General features: G+C 54.2%; 1 protein-coding gene and 2 pseudogenes across 1 annotated transcript; all 3 read right to left on the bottom strand.

Moving 5' to 3' along the window:
- Positions 1–1,824: 1,824 nt before the first annotated feature.
- Positions 1,825–2,493, bottom strand: LOC149744845 (transmembrane protein 102 pseudogene; annotated as a pseudogene).
- Positions 2,494–5,025: 2,532 nt separating this feature from the next.
- LOC149744844 (uncharacterized protein SPEM3-like) lies at positions 5,026–7,872 on the bottom strand (annotated as a pseudogene).
- A 753-nt stretch (positions 7,873–8,625) lies between these two features.
- Positions 8,626–22,421, bottom strand: LOC149744843 (uncharacterized). The gene is given in 14 exon segments (XM_089901760.1): positions 8,626–9,227; positions 9,230–9,874; positions 10,008–10,065; positions 10,228–10,423; positions 11,708–11,814; positions 12,119–12,259; positions 13,295–13,518; positions 16,429–16,591; positions 17,132–17,251; positions 17,632–17,692; positions 17,797–17,906; positions 19,251–19,357; positions 21,448–21,646; positions 22,269–22,421. Coding segments are annotated over 14 exon segments (2,886 nt in total).
- Positions 22,422–25,743: the final 3,322 nt, after the last annotated feature.

The raw sequence follows: 25,743 nt of genomic DNA, 5'->3' as shown, positions 1-25,743 counted from the left end.
CCCCCACTAACACTATCCCAAAGCCAAGACCCTCAAATTTTCCAGGATGTGGTTCCAATATCCCCAGGCACCTTTCCACCCTATTTCAGGGCCCTGCACTACTGCCAAAGCCACTCTTGTAATTTTAAGGGTGTGGGTCCTTAGCTTTGGGGATATTAGCTCACCCCACCCGTGCTGGGGTGCTGCCAGTGTCTAGGGAGAACCCAACCTTGGTGTCTTTTCTTTTGCCACCCTCGAAGTGAAGAATCCCCCACTGTTTTTCACTGAAATCCCCAAAAACTATGGCTTGAAATATCCACACGGTCGCCAATCAGCAAGAAGAGGTTCCCAGACCATGTCTCTGGACGATACTGCTTTTTACCAAGTCACCCCCATTTCTAGTGGCACAGCATTCCAGCTGCTGAGCCCCTTTCCTCACCTTGTTACCATCCACTCCTTTTGAAGTCACCTCCAAATCCGCCCTTCCTAGTGGTTACACCAGGTGGTTGTCTGGAGGGCCCTGTGTCACCTCGGAATAAGGAGCATAGGTTTTTGGCTTTTTTATTTTTTTCTGGCAACCCCTAATTTCCTCAGGAACAGCTGGTGCTCTTTAGATCCCACGCCGTCCAATCCAGCAAGCCCTCGAGAGAGGAGCGCACCCACGTTGTCACAGGTCCCCAAATGTGAACAGACCCACTATAAGTCAGAGCGCATCAGAGCTTTCTGTGACAGGGTTTCCTTGTCCTCCCTGGGACTGCCTATAGCGCCCCCTCTTCCTTCCCCGACGCCCCTCAACCTGTCTGGTCTTGTCGATCCGGGCACGGCTGGCGCTGGCTCCGGTTCCAGGTTCCACTCTCCCTGTAACCCGCAAGGGGAGCTTCCCCCCACGCCTGGCTAGGCGTCCCAGAACCCAGGAAGGAGTGAGGGTGCCTCCGCAGAGCGCCTTCGTCTGGCGAAGTGAGCACTGGGCCTGACGGCTGGACCAAACCCAGTGACGGCAGCGGCGGCAGAGGTAGCCGCTGTGGGAAGCTGAGGCGGTGGCAGTGACAGCCTCTCCCCCCTCCTCGGAGAGCCGGTCCGGGGGTGGGGCAGGGGGCTGAGATACCAGGAAAGAGGGGGAGGTGAGGCTGGGCCGGCAGAACCCCGGGGTTCCTTGGAGGCAGGGAGTGGAGACGGTCTTAGGGACAGGAGGAGCCCAGGCAAAGCCGCATATCTCGCATGTCTCGGGATTCAGAGGAGGAGGGACAAGGAGGAAACTCCGCTGAATGGAACTCTGGAAGGTGGGAGAGGTTGGGCTTAGATAGATGGAATGGCAGATGCCCCGAGAATGGAGAAAGGGACACTACTGCCCAGGATGGAGGACAGAACTGGATGAGGAAGGTGGCGGGAATAACTGAAGAGATAGCAGTGGTGGTGAGGTCTATCCTGGGGTGAAATCCGTCCTCCTTAATGTCTCTGCTTTTTGTGAGACAAGTTTGTCAGTCCCTGGTCTCCATACCTTTCTACTTTACACGTTTTTTCAGCAAATATATTACCCCCATCCCGATTGACTCCTAAGAGAAAAGACCATAAGAACTGGAGGGAGATGGATGCCAGAGGCTGCACCAGAGTGGGAGGGGTGCTGGCCACAGATTTGGAAAGTGGAGAGGCCAGAATGGAATGATCTGTGCCAGGGATGTGGTGGGAAGAGGGTAGGAAGAAGCAGAGGAACCGGCGAGGAGTCCTTCTAGAATGGGCTCTTTGGGCCCAAAGTGCTCAGCCTGTCTCCCCGGTGAGGGGAAAGCAGTCCCCTCCACATCCCGCTGGCCAACAGAAGCACCTTCCAGGTTAGTAGGAACAGCATCTTTAACTGACCCTGCCTCCCACGTCGTCTAATCCACCCCCCTTGCCTGCAGCCTTGACCTCTTGCACAGAGGGGTGCAGGGCGCAGGAAGGGTCCCTGCAAGGCAGGGCCAATGGCCTGAGCAGCGAAGCTGCGCCCTCCCCCACACGGAACTTTTGGCCACTCAGAAAATAGTGGGGCAGCGCCCCAGCCTTGAGCAACTGGCCCAGCTCATCCAGCAGCCCTAGGCACCAGGCGCTGGCATTGTAGGCTCCCGCCAGATAGAGCACAGGCAGCCGCTCACAGGCCCAGTAGAGCAACGTCCACAGGAGGTAGGGCGCCGCGACCCTAGTCCTGGCCACCAGAGGGCGCAGCAGCGCCTGGTCCGCCGCGTGCGCTTGCAACAGGGGTATGGGTATGCGAGTCTTGAGCGCCAGCTCTTGGCGGGTGAAGCAAAGCTGCCAACCAGAGGCATCCCGCTGCTCTGTGCCGCTCCCGCCGCCGCCGGGCACCAGGAAGAAGGAAGACGACTCTGAGGCCAGCGGGCCAGCCCACGAGTGGCTCTGAGCCCCCTGGGGCCAGCCGGCCATGGACACCACGGGGATCAAGTCGAAAAGCAGGAGGCGGCGCGGTGGCCCGGGCGTAACCAGGAGGATGGTGGTGACACCCGCGTTGCGGGCTGCGTGGACCATGCGCGGGGCACCCTGAAATACACAGACGGGAGGAAGCCAAGACGGGCCGTACCTTTTGCTGCAGAAAACTGACCCCAGTTCTTTTCTCTTCCAGAGGCCAAGAGGGTTCCCAATACACAGTCCACCAATGGGTCTGCAGATGAAGGGCCCTGAATTTAGTCTTGAAAGAGAACAAATAAATACCTCCTCCGTCCTTGCCCTTTTCTCATATGCTAGTCCCCACTCCCATGGAACGGTTCACCTGACTCAGCAGGTAGGAAGTAACTGTTTGGGCCCTCCTAACGAATGCAGTAACCTCCTTTGATGCACCTTGTCTACGTCCCCCTTACCTCTTTTCAGAAGAGGCTAGTGGTTTGCACCTTCCCTCTTAGGTTAGCTACAAAGGCTGGGAAGAGAATGGATAGGAAGATTGAACAGGTAACTACTTCCTGCTGCCTGTAAGGCCACACCCCTAAATTATAACCACGCCCCTTTCTGGAGACTGTCAGGGTGGTTCCGGACCAGCCCGGCCTCCAGTCAGAGTTCAGTCACTCCTTTCGCTCTGCAGAGATCTCGCCGCTATCCTGGGAGTTGTAGTTTCTCTTCAAAGCTACCAGGGCGTTGGGCCACGCCCCCACATCCTTCCCTGTTCCGTTGAAGTAGTGCCTGATGGAAGTTGTAGTTTCTATGGAGATACGCTATTCTGTGTCTTTATGATAAACTATTCTGTGTCTTTACAAGGCCAGGTGAACCACACGAACACTCCTTGGGGTTAGAACACAGGCCTAATAGGATGGATCTGAATAGGAAACCATAATGAGGGACATACTCTAGGGCATGCGGAGAAATAAGGGACTCTATATCTCACTTGGGAGTAGAGCAGCCCTGGTCATTTAAATCTAGAATGGTTCTTGCATGCAATTGTAACTTCACTTTAGAGATGAGACCGCAAGCCTAGAAAGGTTGCACATGACTTGTCCAAGGTCAGAGCTCAGCCAGAGAGCTGTTGGAAATGGGCTCTCCAGCTGGGACATATCTCCTTGGAATCGGTGGTGGTAACGTTAGACAAGAACACACCGATAGTGTGCATGTAGTGATCCAGGGCTGGACATCTGACTCAGGGAAGGGACATGTTAGTGTTGCCGACCTCAGTCAAACAAGTGGTGGCAGGGAAAACACTTTGGAATCTCACAGCTTATGTGTGTATACAGAAGAGTTATCAGGACTGAAAATCAAGTCCAGAGGAAACACCAGCTGGGCTAGGGCAGGGCAATGAAAACTTATCAGGGGAAGGAAATGGCTTTCAGCGACCAGTGCTCTCATGGACACAGCTTACGTCCAGGCTAAAACTAGGAGCCAGAATGATAGGACAGAAAGATAGGACACCAGAGACACGCTCAGAGATTAGAACAATGCATACTGGACCAGCAATTCTTACATGCCTTTTTCCCAGGGGTCTGTCACCACAGTGAACTAGGCCTAAGTCCATGGGCAAGAAAATTAAGTGGAGACACCTTGAAAAATTTAGAGGCCTATGAAGGAGGGGACCCTCACAATCCAGGGCTCAAGTTGGGCAGCCTAAAACACAAGTTTTCCTAGTCACTGACAAAGAGAGGTCTTCTCGGTCAGTAACCAAGGGCCCTAAACACAGCCCAGAACGAGGGAGGCAAGTTTCCATACATCTGGTCGTGACCCAAGAGACCAGATGAGGAAAACTGAAGCCTGGGCTCTTTCTCACAGTCTGGGGAAATCAGGCATTGGCTGTCCACCCCCACATCTTACCTCCTCCCCAGAGGGTGGCTTCTGAGCCACCCTAAAAAGAGCTAAGTTCTCTGGGCTCTGGGGGAGCTTTAAGATGCTGGAGGTGGGTGACAGGGAAAGGAAAATTGCTCTAAACTCTAAAGCACTGCTCTCCAATAGCATTTTCCATGATGATGGAAATGTTCTAAACCTGTGCCATCCAATAGAGTAGCCGCTGGCTCCATGTGCCTACTGAGCACTTAAAAGGTCATGGCACTGAGGAAGAGAATTTTATTTTTTTGGCCAAACCATGAAGCTTGCGGGGTCTGAGTTCCCCGACAAGAGATGGAACCCCAGCCACAGCAGTGAAAGCGCCAGGTCCCAACACCTGGACCGCCAGGGAACAGAATTGGATGCCAGGGAAATTCCGTTCCCTGAGGAAGAGAATTTTTAACTTAATTTTTAACAGAATTAATTTTCCTTAATTTTAACTAATTTACATTCTATAGGCATTTGCCTAGTGGCTACTGTAATTGACAATGAAGCTCTAGGGCCTTGGGGATGACAGATTCAGCGAGACAGCGATGGAGGGAAAGCAGGGATAGCTTAGGTCCTCATCAGGCCCTGTGGGATGGGGCTGGGGTGGATGTCCTCAAACAACCACAGAACACTTCTCTTGTCTCTTTATTCCTCATGCATATCTGTCCCCTCTTTTGCTAAGTTGCTCATCACACACTGGTATCCCCACTCCTTGATGGTCTCCGGTGAGTTGTTGGATGTCTCTCGGTGAAGGCGCCTGGGAGACAGAGCTTCTCACTTGTCCCTGCCTGCTCTGAACTGTCTCTGGCGAGCGTCAAAGACCACATGTCCGAGCTGGGTGCCTGACCCAGGACAGTAGGGCTTCCAGCTGGTTTTGGGAGGCATAGACATCTGGCGATAGTTCTGGCAGGCTGGAGGAACTGTATCCATGGGGTGGTACACCCGTTCTTGGCTGCCTACTCGCCGGGAGGGTGATTGCAGCACAATCAGCACAGGTACCTCTGAGAAGGTTAGCAGGTCATTGAAGGCCACCTGAGCCTTGGGAGACCAGGAGTTCTGACTGGGTGGAATAGAAGTCCATGGTATGTGCTGCCCTGCATCCTTGTGGAGGCCAGGATTTGGGATAAGGCATGAGTTGTTATGGAGGCCTGATCTCTGGGATAAGCCAGAGAATTGAGTAAGGGCTGGACCCTTATTGGAGCCAGGATGCTTGTGGCGGCCTGGATCTTGAGCAAGGCCTGTGTTCTTGGGGAGGCCTGGGTCTTGGATAAGGCCTGGACTGTTGTGGATGCCTGAGTTTGTGGTAAGGCCTGGGTTTCTGGAAACTCTGCAGACTTTGGAAGGGCCTGGGGTCCTTGGGAGGACAGAGCCTTGGTTGAGGCCTAGACTCTCATGAAGTTCAGGGGGTTGGGCCTGGCTTGGGATATGGGAAGTAGTGGATAACTGGGGAGGGATGGGGCCCTGGGAAGAGAGGACGGACTGAGAAGACTTGGAGGTTGGGGGAAAGGTGGGGGGTTGTATTAAGGTGGAGGGCTTCTGGTGGTTGCTGTGTTGATGAAGGACCCAGGATCTGGGAGAAACAAGCGGTAGATAAAGAGTGCATGGTGGAGGCATGTTGCATGGTGAGTTCTGGGCACTGTTTGGAGAATGGAAGCAAGGTTGAGAAGGTACAGCATCCTTGGAGTACGGGAATCTGGGGTAGACTGGAGTCTGGGGGTCCGTGTTTCTCTTCTCAGATCTGCAAGGAAGGAAGCTGCAGTAAGGGAAGGTCTTGGACTGTACAAATTTGTCTTTGGCATCATTTGAGATCTTCCATTCCATATTCCCCAACTCCAGGTAACCCAGTATGGATGCTGTGGAGGGCTTAGCACTGTCCCCAATAAATTGCTTGAGTGTTTGTTCAGCTGTACCAGAGCTCACCAGACCATGCCCCTCTTGGGGCCTGGAGAGGGTACCCAAGTCCTTTCTGGAATACCCAGAGTTCTGAGGGGGACACACATGGAATCACTTCTGCTTTACCCTGCGGGCATCGCAGACCACACGGCCGGAGGAGAGGCCTTGGCTGAAGGCAGACATGGTAGAGAGAATAGTATCTAGGATGTGGGTAGTGGTGGTGGAAGGGACTGGAGTGGTCCTCAGGGACATGACCAGCCCTGGGACGGAGGTTGTGGCAGAGATCGGGACAGGGGCCGGTGTAGGCGCTAGGGCAGGAGTAGTAGCATGGGCAGAAGGTGGGGGAGGGCCCAGAGTGCTGGCATGGGTATAGGTCAGATGAGCATGGGTCAGGGTGCAGACAGAAGTGTGGCCCAGGGACTGGGCTGAGGCACGTGTGGGGGCCTGGGCTTGGGCCCGGGCTGGTGTATGGGCTGAGGTATGCTCAGGGCCATGGACCTGGGCAGGGCTGTGCTCAGGGCTGAGGGCTGGTGAGGGGGTCTGGGCCTTCGGGCTGGTGTGCGCAGGGGCGTGGCACGTGGAGCAAGTCTGGGTCTGAGGTGGGTCCTGCTCAGACGGGTGGGTGGAGGAGAAGGTGTGGGCTTTGGCAGGAGTGTTCCCAGTGGGGTGCACTAGGGAGAAAGCCTGGGCCCAGGCAGAAGTGTGCTCATGGGCGTGGTCTCGGGAGCAGGTCTCTGACGGGGTGGGGGTGCTCAGTGGGGAGGGCTGAGGAGAAGGTCTACGCCTTAGCAGGTGTATGCGCAGTGGCCTGAACTGGGGGGCGGGTCTAGGCCCGGGCTGGGGCCTGAGCTGTGTCAGAGTGTGGGGTCTTAGTCTTGCTCTCTTGGGGCAGGTGGAGTGGAACCACGTCCACCTTGCTCATCCTGTGTAGCTTGGAAGATGTCTCTTACCTGGAGTAAAAGTTGGCTTGGGACTTTAAGGCTGTGACAGGAGGGGCCTTCCCAGTTCCCACTACCCGCTCCTTCCACAGTCTCCGTGGAGCCTCCGTGGAAGCCCCAGCCCGTCCACACTGAGGCGGCATCCAGCAGCACTTAGAAGCCTTCTCATCTTTTTTGTCTGCTTTCCAGGAGTCAAGGTGGTTTGTGTGCCCGAGCAGGAAGCGTGGGCGATGGCGGAAGCGGGAAGAAACCCTTGAGCACAGGTTCTTGGGATCCACGGAGCAGCGCCTGTGCATGCGATGGCTGCCTACACCGCTGGCTTGCTTGTCTGCGGGGAAAGGTGAGATGGGTCAGGTCCTGGGTTCCTGAGGGGCTTAGAATCAAGGCAGGGATAGAAGAAAGGGGACAGGCCCACATCCCCTGAGCTCACGCTGGCGCCCACTCACCTTTGGGGAAAAGATGATTGAAAAGTGCCTGCAAGAATCTCTTCAGATGCCTCCAGAGCTGAGGAAAGAAGGGGAGGGGGGAGGCCGGGAGCAGGGTGAGCCCTGAAATCCAACCCTTGTGCGGCCACACCCCAGCAGCCCTCCCACCTCAGCCCCTTCAAGGCCCCAGGGCTCCCCCAGCCCCGCTGCCCAGATCCTGCCCTTACCATAGTCACCACGTGGATCCCCGCGATGAGGAAGATCAAGCTGACCAGGAGCAGAAGAACTGAGTCTTCTTGCTCCTGGCATTTCCTGGGGATGGGGCCAGGGAACGGCTCGGCTCCATAGTAGGTTCGCTCACCCATGGCCAGGGCTCCCAGGACTGCCTGGGGCCCCTGCCCTCCACTTTTAACTGGGAGAGAGGCTGGGTCATAATGGGGCATGTAGTGAGGTCACAGTGAGGGAGGGTGACTCCCTGGTAACCAGAGTGGCATTCCCTGGTAACCAGGGTGAGGTAAGCTGAGCCTGGACAGTCAAACAGGGCCCGTAGGCTGGCACACCTGTCCTCGAGCAGTCAATCATTCGTTCACCACCCGCTGACTCACTTGTTCAAATGACACATTCCATCTATGGCCCCTCCTGAGACTAGGAAGACCTTGGCCTCAGAGCCCTGTGCAAGGCCTGGCTGGAGTCCAGAGCCTCAGCCTTCTTCATGCCCTTCACTTGGCGTGGAGCTGGACCTGCCCAGATGTGGAACCCCCCAGTTTGGAAGCAGCTTCTTGTACGAGGCTCTTTGGGGACAGGGACAGCTGAGACACAGAGGAGGTGCCCAGAGACCAGTGGTTTGGAGTCTGCAGCTGCAGACCTACTTAGTGCATGGTATAGGACCAAGAGGGGCCTGCTGGCAGGACTGTGGCCACTAAACCAAGGGGACCCTCAGGCCAAGAAGGGGACACTGGCTTCTTATTGCAGGAAGCCAAGGGCAGGGACCCAGGCTGGTAGAAGGAGTGGTGCTTCCAAGCCACAGACCACCAGTGTTTCCTGGACTCTGGCACACCTTATTCCTCTCTCCATTCCCTGCTGCCCCCGCTCCCACCCCCGGCCCCATTTGCTACTTGTCAGTTCATTTGCCCAGTCTGGCACCCATGAAGTGAGGGCCTCGAGGCCGAGGTGGACGGTAACAGCGAGTTGTCCCGCACTTGGCTCTCCTGCACTTGCCGCTTCAGCTCCAGGCTGTCATGCACCTGGTAGTTGGCAATGCCCCGCGGGTTCCTCCCGAGTGGCATGAAGGTGGGTGGGGCTGGAGGGTGCTCGGTAGCCTGGACGACAGGCAGGGGCTGGGAGGTGCGGAGGAACAGCGCTGAGCTGGGAGCTGGGGCCCGCTGGTACGAGGCCTCGGCCAGCACCGTGAGGGAGGTGGAGGTGGCCAGAGGGCGCCGCACGGGCAGAATCTCGGCCCATTCGGCCGCCCGGCGCCGCACCTCGTGGGTATCCCGAGAGAAGGTCAAGTGTCCCGTGGAGAGGTGCAGCCTGCGGTTGGGTTGGCTGTGAGCACAGCTTTGGAGGCTCCGTCCATGGGCCGGTGGGGGGCTCTGTCCATGGGCCGCTGTGGAGCCCCGAGGCACCAGAATGGATGGAGTCTCAGAGCCCTCCAGGCCAGGCCGCCGCTGATCCCAGGAGTCATACGGGAGCTGACCACTTGAGGGGTAAGTGCTGTTACCCCAGGGACCCACAAGTGTTTAGGGGGCAGCCGTCGGGGAGGTGGTGGAGACGAGGTCCACTGGTCAGCCTCCACATTGCCCCAGATATGGGTTGGTGAGCAGAGGGCCCCGAAGGACTGAAGCCTTAGCTCGGACTTGGCCTCCACACACTTGGCCATACGGCACAGCTCGGGCAACTGGTAGAGACAGGGTAGTGGCAAGCTGGCCAGGATCCCACCCTCACAGCCCCAGAGGCCCACGTTGGAAGGCAGGCCCATCTGCAGGTAGAGCCCTCTCCAGCACCCCCACAGGTACTTGTGTTGTGGGAAGGAAAGATCCTCCTCCTCCTCCAGGTAGAAGTCCGGGTCCTCCCGATCAAAGGAGGGCATCGGTCGCAGCTGTGACATCTCGTGGCTGCGATGTGGCCTACGGAAGCCTGAGCAGCTGTAGGGGAATTGTCTGCAGTTCTTCGGCCTCCACTGGTGTCTGCAGGGGTGGCGGCTGCAGCTGCGGCTAAGGTTGCGGAGATGATGCTAGGAGGACAGGGAGTAGCAAGCGGGCTGGGCCATCTTCACTTCCACAGGGTCCAGGGTGCAGTGGATGTGGACGTCTTGGGCCTTGGCTGGAGGATGTTTGGGGGAACGTTCACAAGCCTGTGAGTTTTCATCTGGCAGAGGCAAGAGCCTGTGAGGCCTGGGCAACTGTCTGAAGAGTTCAGGGTTGGGAACCTGGGGGTCTGGGTTTCTAGGGCCCTGGAAGTAGCGGGGGCGTGGTGCCCCCTACCTGTCTTCCGTGCTTACTTTTCTGATTAATCCAATAGATGGTCTTCTCTAAGGCATTCTGGAGCCCATGCCATACCTGGGGTGGGGTGGGGTGGGGTGGGTGAAAATGAGGGCCAGGCTCTTTACCCTCACCCCCCGTCCCAGCCAAGACCGTTCCTGCAGATGGAGGTGCAGGCTGCAGCTGGTTCCCACCCTCAGCCCTCTTCACCACTTCTGGTGGTCCCCAACCATCGCTGACCGTAGTTGCCATGCTGATCCCAATGCTGACAAGAACGACAAGGCCCAGCAGCAGGAGTAGGAAGTCCTCCGCATTCTGGGTACTTTCTTGGTATTGATGGCAGCACCCCAGGTTGTCATACCAGAGCGGTTCTCCATGGTGGGGGGGGGGTCCTAGGGCCACATGGGCCGTGGGCCGCCACCTCCCACCACCGGCCCTGACCCACAGTGCACTCATGCCAGGACCTGCGGACACCCACCAACAGGTGAGGGAGCATGGTCATAATGAGACACGTTGCAGGGAGTCACAATGCCGTGGTGGCCAATCTTTCATCCATTCAGCTGGCCCTTTATGTGGCCATCTCTGCCCTCGGCTCCCGTTACATGGAGCCTAGTCCCCAGAGTTCAGTCTGTCCTTCTCTCTCCATGGGGCCTTGCTTAACTTGATTTGCAAGCACGGTTGCTACAGATGAGAGACAGTCTTCATAGGGACTGAATCATGCATAAAGGATTTCCTCCATTTCATTGTTCGAGACATTATGGCAGCTTATGTAGCCTGTTGGGATTCTTCGAACTAGCCTGTACTTCTTAAAAAGTTTCAAGAGAAGCCAGAAATCCAAATTTCTCTGTGAAATATCCACATTTCAGAAGTAGCAAACCAATTCAAACTTTAAAATCTGCTGGACAACAATATGGGCCAAAAAAACACACCCGTTTGTAACCTCTAATGTATACTGTATAATGCTTCTGTTCTCATCTTCTCATATGATCCTCACACTAAGGAGCAGATACTATTATTAGTTGTATTTTACAGATGGGGAAACTGAGGCACAGGGCAGTTTAGTAGCTTGTCCAATGTTTGAGCACCAAAGCTGGAACTTGAGGTTTTTACAGTGTGCTTTTTATCCTCATTACAAATGCATCCTTTTAGAAATAACCTTTTTTTTATCCTAAAGATATTACATATTACAAAATACAATAAACTACAGAAAGGTGAAAACAAATAAAAAACGACCACTGGTCCCAACGTGCAAACATAAACACTGTTACTTAGTGTATTTCCTTACAGAAAAAAACAAGTCCCTGTTCATTCAACCAGAGGTGCAGGCTGTATAGGTTAGGATCTCTGCTAGGTGCTGAGGATATTACAGTGAACAGACATAGTTCCTGCCCTCAGAAGGCTTACAATCTAGTTCTTGTTCTTTGTTCCATTCATTGCCAACCTAGATGTGAATATCCAATGGAGCTTCTTCAAGAAGCCAAAGAGTAAATAAGCGGATAGTGCATTTCAGGTGGGCCCAAGGCCCCCATCTGCCCAGTCCCACTTGGGCTTCCTCCCTAGATACGAAATGATGAGAGGATTGGACTCCTAGTGAAGGAGTTAAGATGCAGAAAGGGATAGAACTTGAGAGTCCTACCAAACTCTCAATTCAACTGGCCGAGGACCTCGGTCTCAGCCCTCTCGTCCTCAAGGAAAGGGGTCCGGAGGGGGCAAGTGGTACGTGGCGTCCTGAAAGATGACGAGGGTCCCGACGCTCGTGAAGATGATGAAGGTCCACAGGAAGAGGCGGTCCACCACCATGGCCACAAACTGCCAGTCCTCCTTCAGCTGGGGGTAGGAAGAGGAAACTGTTCCTGAGCTCCAGACTCCCAGCGCAGGCGGCCCCAAGGCCCTGTACCGCACCCAGGTGCTCCTACCCTGGCTTTGAGAAAAGGGCGGGCCCACAGAATAGCAGAGAGCGAAACTGCGGGTGACGGGGGTGAGTAAAGAACAAGTGGGAAACCACGGGGTGGGACCAAGTGAGGCAAACTTCCAATCAGAAATCAAATCGAGTGCTGGGGGCGGAGCCTACGTTTGTGGGTGGAGCCAAGGCCACCCAGGCCTTGCCTTGGCCCACCCTCTTTGGACTCACTGCGTCGTGGTCCTCCTGTTCCTGCAGCTGTTGAGCGATGTAGCTGACTGAGGAAACGACCTCCCGTAGCTCGGGAGGCAGGCCCACAGCCCGGTGTGGACCATCGGTAAATCGCCACAGGTCCGGGGCAGGCAGTTCAGGCTGCAACCTAGAAGAGTCCAGTCTGTGTGGCCAAGACCAGGGCACAAAGACGGCCTGAGTGGGTGCACTAGGCCCCGCCCCAACTCCCTCCTCCAACGCCCACCCAGGTTTCAAAACGCTAGAGTGCCCTTCAGGTTCTCTCCGAGAGCGGCGACCTCTCTAGCCTTCAGCAATTCCTCCTATTCCCTTATGCTTTAGTTCCCACCTCCGTGCAAAGTGGGTAACAGAAGGGATACTACAAGTCCCATGATGCTCAACCACGACATCCTCCCGGAGCTTAGGACACCTGCCTCCGCACAGTCTCCTGGGAACTGTAGTTCTCCCTCTCCCTTCTACGTGGGCGATGGGGAGTAGATACTACCTGTTGGGTTTGGGGAAGAGAAAATCATTTGGTGGCTTGCGGATGAAATATACACCTGTTCCTCGACCCCAGCCACTTCCTGGAGAATCCCTGAGAGGTATAGGAGGTGGCTCTGGTTTCTGGTCTCTCTAAGGATTGGGTCTCTTCAGACCCAGATACGGAGGGAGTTTGTGGATAAGATCTGCAGAGTAGAAGAAGAGGCGTATTGGAGGGGGCTCTTATGCTCTCAGACCAGAAGGGAAGCCGCCAACCACCCCCACGGCACGTGCCCATTCCTGCGCATGCGTGCATGTGTCCCACAGATGAAATGCAACTACACAGCCCAAGAGTTCTTAAGTGGGTTAGGAGGCATCCTGACTGGAAAGAAAAGTTCTGAGGGCTTCCACCCTGATAGTACCTAACCCTTAGAACGCTCCCCTGGGACCCACGATGGGCAGTATTGAGGAAGAGAGTCTGGGATCTACGCAACGTCAATGATGGGAGGATAAAATTAATTGGGCAACATTTCAACACCCAAAGACCTTGGCACTTTGACACTCTACTGGCAGTTGTAGTTCTCACTCAGGTCTGTGAAAGGGAAGGTTGAGGTTGGTGGGGGAGAGGAGCGATACCTGGACAAAAAGCCAAATACTAGGATTGAGAGTTAACACAGGTTGGAGAGGAGATCTTCTTACCTGACGGACCCAAAGGGGCATTTGTTGGGTGTGGGGTGAGCGATGGTGCAGGTTGAGGTCTACGACACTAAGGATGACTGAAAAGGTGATGAGGACCATGGTAAACATGAGGTATTTGATAATCATGGGGACAGACAGGGAGGTCTCAGGTACCTTGTCTGCCGGCAGCAGCAGGAACACAGGAAGGGTCAGCAGGGCAAAGGTCGAGATCCCCATCTTCCCTCCTTGGGGGACAGAGGGGAAGGCGGAAGGATTAGGCTTTGCCAGAAAGCAATCTCCCTGGCATAATCAGTGACCGTGTTTCCAGCCCACTCAAGGACAGGCTTTTGGAAGGGCCAACTGCATGCAAATAACTCCTACATTTATACCTCCAACCTGGACTGATTCCCCTAAATTCCACACTTGTATCCACCTGCCTACTTAACCTCTCCATTTGGGTGTCCACTAGACATCTCGAAATTCACATGTCCAAAACTTAATTCCCTCACCACCGACTCTCGCCGTAGTCTTCCTCAGTTCACAAATGACAACTCGATCTTTCCTGTGGCTCCGGCCAAATCCCTTTGAGTCATTCTCAGCTCTCCTCTATCTCATCCCATATCCAATCCATACCAAACCCTGTTGGCTCTACCTTCAAAATATATCCTGAAACTGATGACTTATCACATCTACCACTACCATCCTGGCACAAGCCACCATTACCTCAGATCTGAGTTATTATAAAGGCCTCCTCTTTGCTTCATCCTTTGCCCCGCTGCTGACTGTTCTCAACAGAGCAGCCAGATTGACCCCATTAAAATGTAAATCAGATCATAACACTCCAGTGGCTTCCCATCGCCTTTAGCATAAAAGTCCATACTGAAGTCTACAAGGCCTTCCCATTAGTTCTCTGACTACATCTCATACTGTTTTCTCTCTTGCTTACTTCATTCAGTTATTTCTTCATTGGCTATTTCTGGAATATGCAAGGCACACGCCCACCTCAGAGATTTTTGCACTCACTGTTAACTCCTCCTGCTAATTTCTTCCCCCAGATATCTACCAGGGTCATTCTCTCACTTCCTTCAAGTCTCTGTTCGACTATTGATCAAACATTCCCTTTTTAGTGAGGCATTCACTGACCATCCTATTTTTATATTGCAACCCCTGTGATAAACCGTAGTGGAAAAGCATATGAAAAAATATATATATGTATAAATGAGTCACTTTGCTGTACAGCAGAAATGAAACACAACATTGTTAATCAACTATTCTCAATAAAACTGTTTAAATAAATAAATAAATTGCAACCCCTAGCCCCATTCTCATCCTCCACAAACACTTTTCCCATTTTTCCTTCTTAGGGATTGACCTCTCCTTATATACTATCTAGGAATTCCCTGGTGGCACAGTGGTTAGGAATCCGCCTGCCAATGCAGGGGACGTGGGTTCGAGCCAAAGCCTGGGAAGATCCCACATACCGCGGAGCAGCTAAGCCCGTGCGCCACAACTACTGAGCCTGTGCTCTAGAGCCCGCCAGCCACAACTACTGAGCCCACGTGCCACAACTACTGAAGCCCATGCGCCTAGATTCTGTGTTCCACAACAAGAGGAGCCACCGCAGTGAGAAGCCCGTGCACTTCAACGAAAGTAGGCCCTGTTCACCACAACTGGAGAAATCCCCCGCACAGCAACAAAGACCCAATGCAGCCTAAATTAATTAATTAATTAATTAAAAAAATAATACACTATCCAATGCGTTTATTTATTATGTTTGCTGACTGTGTCCCCACTAGAATATAAACTCCATGAGAGCAGGGATTTTTGTCTGTTTTATTCACTGGTGTATTCCCAGCGCCTTGCACATTACCGATGTTCAACAGATATTGTCAAATGAGAGTGGACCAACCCCTGTAGCAAGAACTATATAGCAAATCGAAGGATCTAAAAATGAACCCAAGTATATAAGAATATGCCAGGTGACTGGTTATTACTGTGGCATACAACAGGCACTGAAAACTTCATGGAAGGTATTGAAATAAGTAACTATTATGGTCTGTTCTACTTTAGTCCTGTAATATTGGGTTCCAAGATTTGCCTTGCTCCAGGAAGAAGGAGAAGTTACATGTGGAAGTGTGTTCTAGAGATGCATCACTCTCCTTCCCTAGGCTGAGAGAGGGCTTGATTACAGAGAGAAGGAAAGCGTGTGTTTTTTGTTTGTTTTGTTTGGTTTTGTTTTGTTTTTCAGGCCACAGCAGTGAAAGCCCAGAATCCTAACCAATAGGCTACCAGGGAACGCCCAGGAAAGCATGTTTTGAATGTGAGAGCTTAGGATATCAGTCTCTGAATCAGACTAGTACTAAGCAGGGTTGGAACAGCAACACTGCCTCTCTCTGTGTAATGTCAGGTGAATGACTTAAACTCACTTAGCCTCTGTGAAACGGGCAGACAATTCAGTACTTACCTCACAGAGTTGTGAAGATTAGAACTGAGTTAATATATGTAACACATTATTTGTATTATCTTATAGCAAGTGCTCCAAATTAGAAAAGACTATACCTACACTTACACAAAGCTTACAGAGTACCAGGCATAGTTCTATTAACTCAGTTAATCCTCAAAATAGTCCTGTGTGGGAGGGACAACGACTGTCCTATTTCCACATCAGCACACTAAGAGATTAAGGAATTTGCCCAAGGTTACTCTGTTAGCATATTGTGCTGTCTCCCAGAGAAATGTTGGCTATTATTTCCAAGGGACATAGGAGGTTAAGGGACTAGTAGGCGGCATTTGACAAGGGGGGGAGGGAGGATGCCAGGAATGGGGAAAGGGAAAGGAAGCGTTAGCTGAGCCTGGGAGTTTGTTGGTCAGAGGAGTGGCAGTTCCAAGGATGAGATCCTAGAATTCTGAAGGGAAGAGTTCAGAAGTTACTGGGTGCAGAGAAGTGAGCAGCAGAGCGTTGGTAGAGCTTGAGGTTGGAGGGGAAATCTGGATGCAGAGGCAAAGGCTCTTCCTGAAAGGAAAACCTGGGTGAGATTGCTGAAGCACAGTTCATGAAGGCTTGAGTTGGCAGGAAAACTTTCCCTGTATTATGGGTGAAGAGCAAGAACCTGAGCTATTGGTAAGAAGGAGTGCTGGGCCCCTTCCCCTCTTACCTGCATCTGGTGGCAGGTAGAAGACGAAGATGGCCAGAAGAGTGATGAGGATGCATGGGGCAATGACATTGACCAGGTAAAAGAGAGGCTTCTGGCGAATGATGAGGTACAAGGTGACTTCTTCACGCTGTCTTTCCCCCCCTCCCCTACGATCCACTGGAGGCTGGATTAGCCGAGAAGGCTTGTGAATAATCTCCCATTGACCATTCTCTTGGGGGGAGTGGGGGGAGAAGAGAAGGTGACACAGATGTGGAACCAGTCTTTGTTTGTGCCAGATACGGCTTCCTTTATTTACTTTTTTTTTTTTTTTTCCCTCACTGCGTCATGGCGCTGCTTGTTGGATCCTAGTTCCCCAACGTGGGATTGAACCCGGGCCCTCAGCAGTGAAACTGTGGAGTCCTAATCACTGGAGAGCCAGGGAATTCCCAGATATGGCTTTCTCTGCCACATCCTAGAGCAGTGGGCACTGATGTAATAAGGGGCTAGCTATGGTCCCTGGGCTGGACAACCCATCTCTAATAAATTTGAGCAAGTCTCAATTTCCATAACCACAAAATATAGACAGTTATGCCTATCTTGCTGAACCCACAGGGACTCACTGAGGGAGTGTATTTATCAGCCTGTCAGAAACTGGAAATCGTAAAGCCCATGGACATGGGAGCCAAGCCCACTCACCAATAAAGGTGCCTTAATGAATGGGCACTTCCTGCCACTCCTGCCCATCGGGACGCAAGCCGGTCTGCAGACTGACTTCTGAGCTGTCATAGCTATAGGAACTGAACACCATGGTGCAGTTCTGCCAGTCAAAGGGGAAGTAGGTGACCTGGATGGAGTGGAGAGTCACTAGAGCTGCCAGAGAGCTGGTCAGGGCTGGGGGAGTTGGGGAGGTCACAGGGAGACAGGGATCACCAGTGGGAGATCACAGAGAAGTGGAGTCACAGAGGAATAAGAAGGTTATGCGGGGAGGTCATGGACAATGGAGGGGGGCGGTCACTGAGGAAGACTGGAAGTCAATGAAAGTGGACAGAGAAGATGAAATTCAATGGAAAATCAGAAGGGTAAGAGAGACGTGAGGGTCATGTGGATTATGAAGGAGGGATATCTGAGTGAGGGTTTCTAGGAGCGCCTTGAGCTTCCCAGGCGGGGCCCAGACATCTGGATGCTGCAGCTGCTTCGATAGATGCCTGGGGGCTGCCAGCGTACAGAGCCCTCGGAGGACACAGTGACGCTGATGTCCAGAGCAACGTCAAAATTTCCGTCGTTGCTGCCGGGAAAGAATCTTCTCATCTGGGATCAGGCCCCTCCCTCCGGAAGCCGCGCCCCTCCAGAGGCCCTGCCCCACCTCCCAGACTCTGGGAACATCCTTACTTGTTTAGGAGCACCACGTCTGGTAGCCACACGGATTCCGCAGTGATGCGGAGTGAATCCATGCTCTCTTGCTCCTCAGAGTCCCAGCTCAGCCTGTAGTCAGTCCACTCCTAGGGAAGCAGAGGCTGAGGGGCCGTCTGGGGCTGGAGGCTGGAAGGAGTCTTGGGATGTGCGAAGGAAGCCCGGGGAGGCAATGCAAGGGAGGAGAGCTGCGCAGGCATGGTCTGTGGTTCTGGAGGCCAGGGCTCTGTTTAAGACTCCACCTGCACTCTTTGGGACCCTATCAACTAATTTCCCCTTCTCTCTCATCGGGCCCCAATTTCTTCTTTCTGTAAAAACGAGGGAGTTGCATGCTAGCGTCTAAAACAGTGGTTTTCAAACTGTAGTTAACGACCCTTTTCATAGGTCTGGAATGAAATGAGTGGCCCCAAACCAGGGTTCAAAATAATTTAGAATGAAAAATGCATGGAATGCAGCTCCCATAGTAAAGATAGGTATTGTTTCCTGAAGCTTCTGTTTCAGTTATAAATGTGTTTTTTGAGGTCGTGATGCAAAAAAGAAAAAAAAAAGAATCTTACCGGGCGGAACATTCGAGGAAATTGTAAAGGCAACGGGATGCCCGCCCTTTCCCACCCTGCCGGATTCTCCGTACCAGGTCTAAGCAGACCTTTGGGCTCATCTCCTCATCCTTCTCGTTCTAGAAGCGAAAATTTTAAAGGGTAGATATGATGTCAGTGTAGTGAAATGAGGGGCTTGGTGGGTAAACTCTCCCTGGAAACTCCCCTCTTTCTCTGAGTCGCACCCACTTGGGTTCAAAGCCCACCTCCTATAAACTGCGTTGGCTTAAGTTCCGCCTCTATCCTGTAAACTTCCTGCTGGCCGTACAGTCAGCCAGTGCATTTACCAGTCCCGGGCCCGGCCGGAGTGAATCTCTGCCCGCTGTTGTTTATTGAACCTGTCCAGCACCAAGGTCTGTCCCAGCCTGTGACCCCGCCTCAAGGCCCGCTCTCCGGCCTGTCCATCGGCCCCAGCTCCACTTTGAGATCTGCCAACAGGCCAGTTCACCATCCTGCCCGGCTCAATCCTGGCCCATCCAGCAGCCACGCCCACAGCTTTTCCATCAGTCCGATTAAGACCCAATCTCTACTAACTGCCTGTCAGACACCCAGCCTGGCCTCGCCTCGGACCCCACCTCAAGTTGTCCCTGGGTTCCACCCTGCCTAATGCCAGGGCCCCCAGCTGGCTAGTGGGCCAGACCTCAACTCCCTGCGTGCGCCCTCACCAGGCTGATTAATTGCGCTAGGCTGAGACCAATGCTGACCTCGACACAGTCTCCCACCTCCCACACCGGCCTCACCGAGCTATCATAGCTGCAGCAAAGTTTCTGGCGGAGTCGGCCCTACGCCTCTGAGCCATAGGCGCCTGGAGGAGAAAACTGAGTGAAGCCGTGGTACCCGGGCACGACCTCTGGCCCTGTCACTGCCCCTTTGAGGTCCAGACTTAATCGGGTCGAATGGAGCCACCAAAGCCCCCAGCAGCAGCAGCAGCAGCAGCAGTGCCCCTGGAGTCATAGCACACCCGCGTCGCTCAGTGAGTCAGCCTGGGTGAGCCGCCACGACAGCCAGTGCAGGGGATGTGACGAGGCGCCCAGGAATGTGCACCTGTTATTGGGGGGCAGCCGCCAGCCTACCCGCCACGCCCCTGAGACTTGACCCCTCCCCGAACGACTGCCAAAACCTGCTACCCACAGATGGCAGACAACACTTCAATTGTATGAATCGTCTTTAATTGGGAAAGCATGGAGTGGAGACTGGTCCCCGGGGAGCAGAGTCTTTTTGGGTACCTAACACCCAGCTGAGGTAAAGCAAGTTCTATTCAGTTAGAAGCTGGAAGGGTGTATGAGGTCTAGAGACCAAGAGGCCCTCACCCTCCTTGGCCTGACATGTAGGGGAGAAGGGTGGGACTTATTGCTGAATTGGTGTCTCCTCATTTGAGGGGGGTCAAAGCTATGTCCCATTTGTCTTTTTTATTCTAGACCCACTACCCTAAAGACCTCAGCTTTAAAGGGGACCTGGAAGGAATTCCTGCTGAGGTAGCCAAGTGTTCATGTCCCCCCAACTCAGGCACAGTTCCAGTCATGCCCTGGTCCTGCCCACTTTCCCATCCTAGCTGCCCTTCTATGAGCCAGCGATTCCTTAGAAAACTCCCCTGTCATTCCTCAGCCTCTGTTCCCTGGAAGGACCCCAGCTGAGTTGCAGGAGCTAGAAAATGCATGTAAAAAATAAGTTTAGCATTCAATAGGAAGAATAAGATTTTAGGAAAATTGTCTAGGGAAAACAAGAAGTTCTGGAGGATCCATGAAGAGCTTAGTTCTTTGTGAATCAGAGCTGGGTCCTTAGCAGAGCTCTTGCTTAAGAGGTATCATGAGAGAAGGTGGGAGCGTGGATCTAGAACTCTTACTCTAGACCAATAACATGCCTATATAGGCTCTAGTTCCATCCTAGAGGGAAGTGCTGAGTGTCGGGGTCTATGTCCTAGAGCTGAGATTCAGAAGGAAGTATGGCTCCGTATGTGTCTAGAGCACCACGCTCTGGTACTGGGTGTCTCTGGGGTAAGAAAGTTAAAACGTGTGGTGATTTGAGACTGGCCCAATTCAGGCCAAGACCAACAGCTGGACAGGGCCCAAATCCAGCCTCTCTCTAGATGGAAACCAGGGGTCCATCTGGGTGAAGGACAGAAGCCTGATGGATCCAGAACAGAGCCTGGCAGCATAGCTGTGTTCCAGCACAGACCCTGGGTGCAGAAATGGCCCTGCCTGGGGTGTTTGGTGTTCCAGAACCTGTCAGGAACAACGCAAAAGGTGGAGTAGCGAAAGAAGGAAATTAATCCTGAGCTGCAGTGGACCTATAAGTCTATGGCTTGGTGGCCATGAAGAGGGCAAAGGGCTCCAGGACGTGGCTCAGCCTGGGGTAGGGAAGATTTACGCCCTGGTTTTGGCAGTTTTGGAACACCCGCGCCATGTCGGGAAAAGGCTTTGTAGGGTGTGAGTGTGGAAGGAAAGAAGTGATCAGCCAGGACCATTGTCAGACTTCCTCCTCTCTGAACCCTTTCACGGGCCCAAGGATCTAAGGATCTCAGCAGCCCCGGAAGTCATGGCCGGCCCCTAGTCTCCCTCAGGGTAGAGCACCTGGAGGGACGTGGCTGCTCAGGACATGAGTGTGGCAGCAGGGGTGACAGCAGGGCCAGAAACAGGGCTGGGAGAGAGGCTCTGGTGGTGATGAGGGCAGGGAGCCTCCAGTCCGGGGACTACATGGCAGGGGGCAGGTTGACTGGAAGGGGAGGTCTCAGGGACACTGTGGAGAGAAGGCTCCCAGTACACAGCCACTGTGAAGGGGAGAGAGAGGAGCAGGAAGGAGAGTTAGGTACCAAGAGAGCTCTGAAAGGGCTCCCTTCCCCTACACTCCTCCTCTGGGAACCCACAGAAGGAGAGCTTCCCAAACCTCCAAAGGCCAAAGCCTTCCTGGCTTGACCTGTCATAGCATGTGTCCTCTTACAACACTTATAGGCCCTTAGCTGTGTGTCCCTAAATGTCCATGTCAAGGTCAATACCGTCCCATGTGGTCCACCTCTTCCCTGGGGGTCCATACTCACCCTCCAGGAGCTTGGGCACAAACTGGGCAGCTGCCTTGGTCTTCTTGACTCGATTTCCCTTCATGACTCGGCCCTCCTTGTCCAGGCCCATGTACCAGGCCCGGCCAGAACGACGCTGGCCATAGAGAGCAGAGGCGTACACGACAGAGGAATTCTTAAAGATGCACCCCTTAAAGCGACAGTCAGCTGTGAAATGAGGCTGAGGAGACAAAGACCCAGAAAGGCACACACAGACAGAAGGACAAAAAGACACATCACTGAACAGAAGGGAGCCCTGGAAAGAACAAGGCAGGATATAATCCATACGTTTGAGACTGGGAGAGCCAACTTCTGAGTCCACGCAGGAACTGGGAGAAAGGGAGCATGAGGAAGAGTCTGGTGGCCCCCCGAGGGCCGGGAACTAGACTTCTGGGGGCCTGGGATAAGAAGATAACTTCTCTCTGCTCTACTCCCAACCTCTCACCATCCAGGGCACCTGGAGGGAATTTCTGCTTGGAGGAGTTACTGAATCCTTCCCCAGCATCCTGAATGACTCTGGGGAAGTGAGTAATAATGAGGTCTAGAGGAGGTTGGAGAAGACACAGGGGTCCAAAAAGGTTGTAAGAGTTGGACATTCAAAGAGCCTGGGAGTATTTAGGAGGCTATTGGAGGGGAAGGGATTGGAGGGACGCTAGAGGAGGTGCTTTCGAGCAGGCAGTGAGGAGAGGGTGTCGGCAAGAGATGGAGGGAAAGGAATCCCTGAGCTGCAAAATATCTGTAGCTGGGAAGGCTGTACCTAGGGGAGTCCCCTGACTCCAGGCCACTCTGTCCCCTTGTCTCACCGAGCTGTAGTGCAGCCCCTCAGCGTTCATGACCACGTAGTGACCCAGCTTGACACTCTGGATGGTGACTACACGAAGCTCCACAGCGATCAGGTTGAAGTGGGCAGGGGGTGGAGAGAAGGGATAGCAGTATCCCAAGCCTCCAATCCCCATCTGAGCCCCCCACCCTCAATTCTGGTCCCAGTTCTACTTCTTCTTTGCGGGGTCAAAGAGCCAGACTGAAAACAACAGAACCTGAAGCCACAATAGGACTGTCATCCCCTAGGCCTGCACTCCCCCTTCCCACCCAGCAGCTGGATTCCCCTCTCACTGAAAGAGCTGGTGTACTCTGGGGTGTCCTGGATGCTCCCATCGGGATTCACCTGGAGGTAGAAACCCTGGCGGCAGAACAGTTTGGTGATCATGCCTTTGAGCTGAGGCTCTGGAGAGAGAGACATTCATCTTGGAACGTGACATCTCTGTTCCCAGAAACATTGCTACACTTGGCGGGATGAGAGGAGAGAAAAGAAAGGAGGATGGAGGGAAGGAAAAGGGTCCCAGTGCCCAAACTCCCTGACGCTGTAAGCAAGCTCTCTCCCACCTCTCTTTGACTCCAGAGGAAGCTGGGGTGTGGGTCCCTTCTGCTTCCTCTAACCAGCTTTCAGTTTAATTGATTGAAACTTATTTAAAGGCTTAATTCCTACTCTACAGCTCAACCAGAATGGGGGGAAGGGAGAAGAAGGAAGAGGAAGGGGAGAGATACATGGAAACGCAGAGGACAAAGGGAGACAGGCAGAGCTGCTGAAAGGGCAGTGTGTTTGCGAATGTGGGGGGCATTAAGGTGACCCCAGGGTAGGGGCGCCCCCTCAGGAGTGGGGTTGGGACTGGGCCTGACGCTGACTCAGCACCTGCTGCTGCAGCTGCAGCTCGCTTTGTGTGGTCCTCGCCTTGGCCCAGCCCCGGCCTGTCTGAAACTCACCCACCTGTCTGTCTGTCTGTCTGTGTGTCTGTCAGTCTGCTGGCTCACAGGGGGCCAGCCCTCCCTGAGGCTCAGCCTCTCCCCTTCAGCCAGGTAAGCCGCCTGGGATGGGGGGTATTCAGTACCAAACCAAGGAAATGTGGGAGGGGGCCAGGGAGCTGGTGAGGCTGGCTGACACACGTGGGCGCTCGGTCCCACACAAAGGGTGGGCTGCTGACCGTACCACAGCGGAGTGCCGGCAGTGGGGGTAGGAGGATGCCAATGGGGTGGTGGGGGGTCTCCCCCTAGGGGAGCTGAAAGCGGATGGGAGCGAGGCCAGAGGGACTTCCCGCCTGTCACACCAGGACGGGGACCACAGGCTAACCCTCACCACTCTCCTCACCTGGCGCTTGCGGCCAAGATCCCGGGACCCCCTCGTAGATGGTACAACCTCCAGTTTCCGTGCGGGCATCCAGCCGTGTAGTGTGTCTGAATTCCTCGTGGCAGAGGGTCTCCTGAGCCCGTGGGGCCCGATTTCTCAGCTGTGTAGTCGGTCGTGGGGGATTGCACAGCTCCCTTCTTGAAGTGCAGGTCACGGGAGGGGATGCACAGAGGGAAGGACTGGCGAGGTAGTTGCAAGGACACCCAGGGGAGAGCTGGGGAGATTGGTACCGAGCCAGGCAAGCTAGACGAGGAGGAATGGATCCAAGGCTCGGAGGAGCGGGAGAACCGGGACAGGGACGGGGCGACCGGAGCCGCAGAAACCCTCGGGGTGACCCAGGCGTCTGGATTCCTCAGCCCCCTCCACTGGGCATTGAAAGAATCGTGAGAGACGGCACATAGGCAGAGGGTGGTGGGGGTGGAGACTCCTGTGTTGGGAGGGCGTGGCGAGCGGGAGCTTCCAGGATTCGGGGCACCAGGCTTAGCCGCTCAAGCCTTCCCCTTGGCCTCGAAAGCGAGGAGACTCGGAGTTATGGGCACGAGACAAGGGAAACTGAGGCATCGTCTGGCCAAGAGTTTGTGATCCAGGCCCACCTCCTTTCACTTTCGGGGAGTCCCCGTCAGTCGGGCACTGCTATTCCGAGTCCCTGGCCTCAACATCCCAGGCGGAGAGGCTGACGGCCCAGAGACCCCTCCCCAGGCACCCACATGGGCAGCGGTCCAGTCACGCGGGCCGCCCCCCCGCACAGTCGCACCTTGGACAGCAGGATGAGGAGCTGCTTCTGGCAAAGGGACTTGGTGCTGCGGCGACACACGCGCCACTGCGCCAACACGGGCCGGCTGCCCCCGGGCTGCTGGACCTCCCGCTTCTGCCAGATCAGGCTGCTGGTCAGTGCCAGCATGGTGCCCTAGGGGGAGGCACCCCAAACCCGGCAGGCTCCCAGAGCACGTTGGGCCACCCAGGAGAAACCCGCTAGCTCACCAGCACATGCTCTTGACTCTCCGGTCCGACTCGCCGCCTCACCCACGGGACCTGAGGATAAGCCCTAGACGACCTCATCCCGGGCACCAGCTCCCACCCTTGGGCCTCGTGGTAGCTTCGTCAGACCCAGCAGCCTATGTACCTCTCAGTTGACTCAACCCTCGACCTTTGCTCCCCACAGAAATCTCCCCCTTCTCTGATCTGCAATGTCCCTCTCCCCCACTAACACTATCCCAAAGCCAAGACCCTCAAATTTTCCAGGATGTGGTTCCAATATCCCCAGGCACCTTTCCACCCTATTTCAGGGCCCTGCACTACTGCCAAAGCCACTCTTGTAATTTTAAGGGTGTGGGTCCTTAGCTTTGGGGATATTAGCTCACCCCACCCGTGCTGGGGTGCTGCCAGTGTCTAGGGAGAACCCAACCTTGGTGTCTTTTCTTTTGCCACCCTCGAAGTGAAGAATCCCCCACTGTTTTTCACTGAAATCCCCAAAAACTATGGCTTGAAATATCCACACGGTCGCCAATCAGCAAGAAGAGGTTCCCAGACCATGTCTCTGGACGATACTGCTTTTTACCAAGTCACCCCCATTTCTAGTGGCACAGCATTCCAGCTGCTGAGCCCCTTTCCTCACCTTGTTACCATCCACTCCTTTTGAAGTCACCTCCAAATCCGCCCTTCCTAGTGGTTACACCAGGTGGTTGTCTGGAGGGCCCTGTGTCACCTCGGAATAAGGAGCATAGGTTTTTGGCTTTTTTATTTTTTTCTGGCAACCCCTAATTTCCTCAGGGACAGCTGGTGCTCTTTAGATCCCACGCCCTCCAATCCAGCAAGCCCTCGAGAGAGGAGCACACCCACGTTGTCACAGGTCCCCAAATGTGAACAGACCCACTATAAGTCAGAGCGCATCAGAGCTTTCTGTGACAGGGTTTCCTTGTCCTCCCTGGGACTGCCTATAGCGCCCCCTCTTCCTTCCCTGACGCCCCTCAACCTGTCTGGTCTTGTCGATCCGGGCACGGCTGGCGCTGGCTCCGGTTCCAGGTTCCACTCTCCCTGTAACCCGCAAGGGGAGCTTCCCCCCACGCCTGGCTAGGCGTCCCAGAACCCAGGAAGGA

The sequence above is a fragment of the Delphinapterus leucas genome, chromosome 19 (genome assembly GCF_059928025.1).
Source record: "Delphinapterus leucas isolate spDelLeu-1000000601 "Yukka" chromosome 19, BTC_Dleu_Yukka2, whole genome shotgun sequence".
Classification (NCBI taxonomy): Eukaryota; Metazoa; Chordata; class Mammalia; order Artiodactyla; family Monodontidae; genus Delphinapterus; species Delphinapterus leucas.
Note: the sequence above shows the minus strand (reverse complement) of the source record. Positions and strands in the feature narration are given on the sequence as shown.